General features: G+C 37.9%; 1 protein-coding gene across 1 annotated transcript in view; it reads right to left on the bottom strand.

The window, feature by feature from the left end:
• Positions 1-1517: 1517 nt before the first annotated feature.
• Positions 1518-8747, bottom strand: part of Ndufs4 (NADH:ubiquinone oxidoreductase subunit S4) — a 107240-nt gene continuing 100010 nt past the window's right edge. The window contains exon 5 of the mRNA XM_075976039.1: positions 1518-1732. Coding sequence (XP_075832154.1) covers positions 1629-1732 — 104 coding nt within the window. The 3' untranslated portion in view covers positions 1518-1628. The remainder of the gene's footprint in view (positions 1733-8747) is intronic.

The following is an 8747-nucleotide window of genomic DNA, read 5'->3' as shown; positions in this document are numbered from 1 at the left end:
GCTCTCACTCGAGATTTATTGGGGGGTTCCCCTGAATGAGGATGGAAGAAAGAGAACGGACCGTGATGAAGGTTTTGGGCTTAGCATACGCACATAGGGGGAATATATGACTCATGGCAACAGTGAAAATGTGTCACATTTGGCCACTTGTGCTGGGTCATTGAAGGCAGGCTAGGGAGCACCTGGTTCTGGAACGTGGGTGAATTTTGGTTTTCCAACAAATGTACCTTGGGCATCCCTTCTAAAAATTCATATAGACACATCTTGTTGTTGTTTTTTTTTTTTTAACATTTTACTTTGTGTGCTCAAGTGCTAGTAAAGGTCAAAGAAGAACTTGCAGAAGTTGGTCTTCTCTTCCTGCTGGGCCCCAAGGATCAAACTGAATTTAGGTCACCAGGCTTGGCAACAGACACTTTACCTGCTGACCTGTCTCTGGAGCCCAGAGACATCTTGTTCATTTCAGTAATTTCCTAGTTCTCCACTCACCTCAACTTCTTTGACTAGACATTTATATTGTTTCAACTACTAGTTTTAGAAACAATTTTGCAGAGAGAATCTCAGTGTCTATTCCTTGACTGTTTAATTAAAGGGATATTTTTAGAATGAAATGGAGTATGTGTTCACATGTTTTTAAAGGATTGTCAATTTGCTTCCCAAAACAAAACTGTATTCTGATTCATTTTGTTGAGCTAGCGCGATGTGTTACAAGTGTTTATTGAAATAATGAAGAAAGTGTGAACTCACACCCTGAAGAACACACTCACAGTCTAAAGACACAGCATGCTATTACCCACGCCCATTTTTCAGTAGCTACTATAAGCTACATGGTGCACGGTTTTGAAGCAGGCAGGTCCAGTGTCATCTTCAGTCTCTGGGACCACTGTTATCCTGAGTCCACTATTTAATCCTTAGTAGCCATGGTATTTTTTTTTAAGAGCATCACAAGAGCATGGCTTCGTGGGTAATCATTTAGGCTACATTGCTGAAACTAACAAAATGTATTTACTTACATTTTAAAAACACCAAAGGTTCAAAAACTATTGGTTTTATTTTGTTTTGAATATTCATTTCCTAAGAACAAAAAATCTCCACTGGAAGCACTCACAACCACTGGATGTCATAAGGCAGAATGTAGTATGGACAAATCCACTTACTTTTATTAGCACTGAAAAAATACAAAGCTCTAACTGAAAAGGAGAATGTTTGCTATAAGGGAATTAAGTTGAGGGTGATCAGATTGCAGGATAATCATGTACTCCTCTACCCATAGCAAGAGTCTCTCAGACAGTACAATAATGATGGCTTAGAGTTTATACACAATTGATTTGGGAGTGGCTACAAAAAGCAACCAGAAAACACCTAGGTGGCAGTTGTTTCCAGGCATTTAATTTAGTAGATTCTAAGTGGTATGATTTCCTAGAGGGATGAACACCTCAAATCTCTCTATGCAGGAAATTGTAATGTGTTCACTGTGAGACATCAAAAACACTTAAAATAGAAACTGCCAAGTGTACCTGTGGTTTAAAGGTCACATTTATTAGGAGATTAAGAGGTGCATTATCCACGGACTATAAATAGTGCACAGCTGACTTTATTCACAGTCAAGCAGAAATGAAGCCAGTGCCAACCTATTTTGTAGACACTCTTGTTCTTTTGTTCCAAGAAAAGTTTGCACCGTAAGACTTGGACTTGGGTTTTGGAACTTTCTTCTCTTCCACATCATAGCTCCATCCTAGAAGGAAAAACAAACAAAACCAAAACAAACCCACAGGAACAGAATTAATGAGGATGCTTTAGAAACACAGCAAAAAAGACTTACTTTTATAATTTCATGTTCATTTATGAACAGGAATAAATGTCAACATATCTGAAATATAAATATTTAGTAATTTGTTTCCTCTCAATCCTTTGCGCAGGAGTCCAAACACTGCCTGAAGATGGGTTGTCATGTTTCAAAGTAAAGGTGTAACCTATGATTTAAATTTCTCCATACTTAAAATTCCTTGCTTAATTACCAACAGCTATGCAATATGTAGAATTAGATTTCTATAATGGCTTAATATGTGACAAATTTAACCACTACAAAAACCACTCAATAATATAATATAATAATAATCACCTCACTGCTCTAAGACCTAGTGTCTTTATGACAGTCTGGAACACATCAAAAAAAGAGATCTCCCCAACCCTGGAAGAGGATCAAGTTCTGTCCCCTTACTAACAAAAGTAAAAACTGAATTTCAATATTTGTTTAATGGTTAAATGATTAGTTCAAATCATAGACTAACAAGACAAATTTTGAGACCTGATTAAAATCCAGCTGGATCTGAACATCTGGCAGGGCCATGAGAGTTGTACTTAATTAAACTCTCAATTTCAGGAGATTTTAAGACAAACCTAACTGAGCCTTTGGTCAAAAATGTTCTTTTCTGAGTTTGTGTCTTCTCTCCAGATGCCTTTGTGTGTGTGTATGTGTGTTTAATAACTTTGGAAACTGGACTTCTTTGTAAGACTATCTCTGTTTTGAGTCCCATTTAGTTCTCCCCAAAGAAGGGAAAAATCAAATCAACAATCCTCCTTGAACAAACTATTACCCTTATGCTCCCTTAGGCTAAGCAACTCTTACAGCTTTTATTTTCCTTTATAAAATCCACTTTCCCAATATTCTTTTCTCTCTGGACTTTTTCAAATAACTCATCTTGAAGCCTATTTCATGATCATCATGTATAAAATGTCCAAACTGCATGTTATATAGTCTAAACAAGTGACTTCTAAAGAATTCTAATATCTCTTCATGGGTATAGTATATGAGTAATGTTCAGGCCAATTATCAATTATGCCATAAAACTGACTTGTGAAGTTCAAAATATCCTACTGTAATTGTCTAAGAAAGGCTAACAGTAGCACTGAATATGATACTTTAATCTGTTACACTACTTGATTCTCCACCATCCTATTACTGGTATTTAATGTTCAAACAAAGCTCAATACCTACAAGGAAACTGTAAATCAGAAAGGCAAACTCAGCAATAGACTAGCTTAATTCTGTCACAGTTTTTTCCTTTTCTTTTTTTGGTGGTAGGTAAGTGCATACAATTGGCAGAAAAAGGGTTTATGACGGAAGCTCCCCGGCTTCAGAATAGTCTTTCTCACTGTTTATCAGGTCCCTGAGATGTTTAGAGTTTGGGATGTGGCAGATGTTTGAATGGCTGCCTTAATTTAGCTATGTGATGTATGTGAGCTCATCACAATAAAGTGGTTAAGAAAAGAAACATGAAAGTACCTATTTAATTCATCTGCTCAACATTACTCTGAGTAAATATTTTGAGTACTTCCCTATTCATTAAGAAAACAACACTAGAGTTTAAGAGAAGCAGATCTCATAAAATAAAGTACATTAGATGGTTACTCTCACTTCAAATCATTTATTAAAAGACATTAGGATAGTATATACTTCATAAGGTTGCCCTGAGGAATGGATCTACTCAAAGTAGTCATATAAATAAATTTCTATTATACTGAGTCAATTATATCTGTCTGTGTGAGGAATTGGACATAATTAGCAATTATAGTTATTAAGTATCAGAGTAGTCTGAGCATGATCATTCAAAGACTGCAAACTTGTAAGGCACTTTCCACATCAATCGGCAAATGCTGATAAGTGTAAAATATAATTTAATGAAGCAAATACAACACATTTACTGAACATTTTCTATTTGTTTAAATTACTGATAGCTTATTATATGTGAAGGACTATTTTTAGAGACTGGGGGTAAACGAAGGAATAGAACAAAACAAAACCCCCTAAGCTGCTTAAAGAAGAAGAAAAATGAATAAACAAATGCATAGTAATCAAGGTGCTGAAACAGACACTACTTGAATGAAACTACATGCCAACTCTAATGACTTCTAGAAGGGCAAGCCCTCCTTCCTTCCTGGAGAAGGTAGCATTAAGAGGTCTGGGAGTGCATCAGGTAGTCATCTCTGAGGAAGGTTTCAGGGAAAGAAAAAGTAGCTACTTAGGCCCTGAGGCAAGAACACAACTGGTAGACTGAGGTCTGTGTTTTGAGTTTGTAAGTTACTTGGCTTATGGGACAGGCATTATACATAATAAATTATACATATAATATATTTATATATACTGGGTGGTGGTGGTGCACACCTTTAATCCCGGCACTGGGGAGGCAGATCTCTGTGAGTTCAAGGCCTGCCTGGTCTACAAAGCTAGTTTTAGGACAGCCAGGGCTACACAGAGAAACTCTGTCTCAAAAAAAAAAAAGTTATATGTAATTGGTTATGGTTTATTTATATCCAGACTAAATATATCTATTTTCAAAAAAAAAGCACATGGAAAAATAGGTTGAGTTTAAAGCCATACACTGTCCACCTCACATGTAAAACTAAATTTTTAAAAATATATCTTGTAAAAAAAATGTATATCTTGTAGGGCTGGAGTTTGATTCCCAGCAACTGTATGGTGGCTCACAACCATCTACAGTGGGATCTGATACCCTCTTCTGGAATAAGGGTGTACCTGCAGATAGAGCATTCATACACATAAAATAGAGCATTCAGACATATAAAATAAATAAAATATAAATATATACACATATATATTGTAGTTATGGTTTTTGCTTTACCCACTCCCTTTTAACCTAATTGTATACTTTTTTTCATTTAAGAAGTATTTTTACAAGACTTTTTAACAATTCCTGAAAATGAAGTGTATGTGCCCACAGTGCTCACTCCACCTTGTTCCAACTATGGAGGAAGAACCAAGATGTTTTCTAATGTTGAGTCTATGTCTTGTTATGGCAGTCATTGGTTAGGTTACTCAGGAATTCTATGATTGACTGATTGATTTAATTAATTAATTAATTTAATGCCAAATGATGGGTAAGAAACATGCTTTATCACCACCTACTGACTGGCAAGCCAGACTTTCCAGTTTAAGAATAGTGTCCTAACAGGAAATGAAGTGGGAATATATGGACAAAGTCCACTGCACACCTTACATCAGAGCCTGGGCACAACTCTGCTACTTATTATCTGTCTGGTTACAGACTTTCAGAATGCTGTCAGGGCCAGTGCCATGAGAGAAGAGTAGAAAAGTTGGACGCACGTTTAGTTTTTCCTTTATAGTTGTAGGTTTAGTTTCATGTATAGTTATAATGGTGACACAGTTCAGAAGAGACCTGTGGTCTGCATCTGATCTCTATGACTGCTTCCCCCGTTACATGACTCTTAGGCTCTATAGGACAAACTCCCCTTATGTTTTTTGTGGAAACCAGCTTTGTTCTTAATGCTGAACAGGCGACTGCATTTGTCTGATGGAAAGCAATGGGGTTATGAGGCAGGCTGGCAGCAATCACAGCAGACAGTGAAGTAAAGGAAGACCATGGAACCTTGGATTTTCATTCACCAGCAGATATTTCTGCTCCGTTCTGGGACACTAGTATGAGGAAGCTGCAAGAACAACACTTGAGAAGACACTGAACCTGTACTTAGCAATGGGCAAGCTATGGGAATTATACACACCCTTTATTTTTACTTCTCATCTGAAATTTGCTGCTACAAAGGAAGAATTTTATATGAAACTGAACACAGATTCAGTTAAATATTCACAACATCCAAATTTCTATTTTTCAACTTTAAGTTCTTTTAAAAAACAAATACTTCAAACTTGTATTTTAGATGAAACAGTACATTGTCTAAAGAATGCCTATATAAAACGAAGGTGCAGTCTACGACAATGGTCCCATATGTTGTCTTATTGGGTCACTCAAAACCAGGCCCTGCTTTTTCCAGCTGTGCTACAAGAAGATCAAAGCAACTGAGTCCAAGGCAGCTGCCCAGGGATGGAGTAAAGCTCCTGGGACTGCCATCACTTCCCACTAGGAGAGTAGCCATATGGCACAGATTAGCCACAAATCCACCCACCAGCACCTACATGATGAGAAGCTGACTGCTGTTTCACACACTAGAATGCTTTCACAAAAATATTTTGCACTTTAAGCTATAGTATAAGAGAAGTACATCTGGCAAATGCTTAAGAAACTTAAAATGTGATCTTTAATGTCCAATAACTATTTTTTTTCTAAAAGCAGGCCATCGTATTTTATAGATCTACACTGTGTCTGGACTGTTCTATTTCCGACGCAATGATTGGCACAATCTTTTCACACACGCACGTATATACCATGCACGCACACATGCCCTTGAAAACAAACCAGACACAATAGTTATGACTTTCATATGAGATAAAGAGAAATCCATTCATTTTGATTTACAGAACCATTTCATTTATGGCTCGGTAATAAAGAAAAACATTCATTTGTTCTTTTACCGTTTATGACAAATTTTACTGTAGATACCCCTAATTCCAGTCTTGCGAAAGGTTCTTCTAGAACCTTTGAGAACACAACCACAAACCTGACGTTAATTAGGATGGAAGCAAACAGTTTAATAATTTTTGCTGAAACAAGCAAACACCATATAATGTGACACACAACTGGAAGATACTGCTATACCTTGGGAGATCCGAACAAACCAGTCTGAGACACTACAGGAGGCACAAGGGTAAATATTTAAGGCTTCAAGCTGCTTTCCTGGACTCTAATCTGGTATATCACACTTATGGAAGGCTAAGCAGACACCTAGTGTTTGAGGTGAGGAAAGGTAGAAAGACAGCTACCCAGGAAATACTAAGGAAGTGACTAAGGTTGTGGATAAAGGGGCAGAACAACCATCCTGTGAAAGGACATAGGCGGTCAGCAAGCAAATAAAGGCACACACAGCACCCGAAGATTCATTAGAGTAACAAACACCCTATACCTGCTAGAACTGTGATACCTTTCAAATACCACCACCCTCTGATGCAACAGTCAATGGTCTCGCTAAATGTATTTTCAATAATACACTGTCATACAGATTAGTATTTCCAAATCAGTAACTGGAAACACCTATTCAGAATTTGTTATAAAACAAACCAAGAGATCAACCATAACTGTGACTTTTGTGTTTCAAAAGTACAGTTGAAAACCAGTTAGAAATTCAGAAAACCTTTCAAAAAAAATTCCTTGAGACGAAATATGCAAATATCTAAAAATCATGACCAGACATTTTGAAGTAATTAGTATGGGGCATGAGCTATTTATAGGCATTACCAGAATCCTGCTTAACTTGTTATATACTAGGAACCCCACCAAACCACCAGAGAATCCTACCATAAAATAAATGATTCCAGAGCTGGGGGGCGGGTCTAAAACTAACCCTTCTCCCTTATTTTCATCTATCCTCATTGCCTTTCTCAACCCCCTGAAATCTCCCAACCAGGGATTGGGAAGAAAGAGCTAAGTAGGAAGAAATCTTCTGTAGGCTCTTGGTACAAATAATACTAACTCGTTAATTGACTTACTCATAAAAACTCATCTGTAGCCCCCAGCTCAATACACTCATCCTTCTGCGATCAGCTATGGTGTGCACAGAAGGAGAACGACTTTACATGGCCTCCTGGCCAAGCTCAAGCAAAGTACTCTTGCTGCCTTCTTGGTTCAGCCCTTCGATGCTCAGGTGTCTTCTTCAATGTCTGTTTAGAGCCACATTTCACTGACTCCAATAGTTCTTAGCATGGCGCTAGAAGACTAGGATGTAACAAGATGGGTATTAGATAACCTCTGTTCAGTATGAGTTCATATGTTGCTCTTTACAAGTTCAGGGTAAAGTATCTCTAGGCGATACATACAACAGACTAGTGTTGGTCAACTGATGAGAGCAGTTCATCAGAGGCTTGGAGGAACTCATCTCTATTTTCCTAGAACAACTGTTCAGTATCAGAGAACGTGATTATCACCAGTAAAGTGAATGGCTAACGTTGACGGCACATAAATTCTGTCCTATCTCCCATCTGCTGACCTTTACTCACTGACCTTATTCTAGAAATACCAATTTTATATCATTTGAAATTTATCTCAACATTCCTTTACTTTGTTTAAATTCATAATGTCTTTGTTAGGTCTTAAAACCCAAAACAACAACAACAAAACCCCCACCCTCAAAAAATCAGAAGCACCCCAAGGGCAAATCCACCGACTTCATCCAAAATGACAGTCTTGGCTCAGCTCAAACAAGACTACAGGAGGATTGCAATTGGACACTTCCAGCACTCCCCAGGAACCTATGACCCAGGTTTCTGTCAGGAGGAGCCACTTAACTATCTCCCATTCCTGTGGTTTTCTATTGACATGAACCTATGGTGCATAGCAAAGCCAATGCTAGCCTCCAGACTCCTCAGACCCCTATTCACATACACTTGTTATGCATCTCAAAGCCTGTGTTATCCTCCTGGCCCTTCTCATGTCCTCTACTCCTCCCCTTTGCCAACTCACAGGCTGTTGCAGACTACAACTTACTTCCCACTCTCTTTATAATGAGGTTTCTCCCCCTGCCCCTATTATTCTCTCTTGCTATTCTCTGCTACTCTTCTCTCGCAGACTGCCCTGGACATGTCCAGTCTGCTTCCTTTTCTTCTTTCTCTCTGTGCTGGACTCGTCTAGATGTCTTTGGATATTCTTTCTCCCTTATTCACAATAAAAAACTTTCTCCTGACCATGGAGTTGTAATTTTGATAGTGTCGTTACTGGGCCCTGTTTACAGTCTTGACTTGCTTTTTCGAGCTGTCTGTAATACCTGTTAGGCTTCTTTGGAACTCACAAGTGAAATAAATTCTTTAATGTATGTGTTCATTT

This window comes from Microtus pennsylvanicus, chromosome 6 (genome assembly GCF_037038515.1).
Source record: "Microtus pennsylvanicus isolate mMicPen1 chromosome 6, mMicPen1.hap1, whole genome shotgun sequence".
NCBI lineage: Eukaryota > Metazoa > Chordata > Mammalia > Rodentia > Cricetidae > Microtus > Microtus pennsylvanicus.
This window is presented reverse-complemented; position numbering and strand designations above follow the sequence as displayed.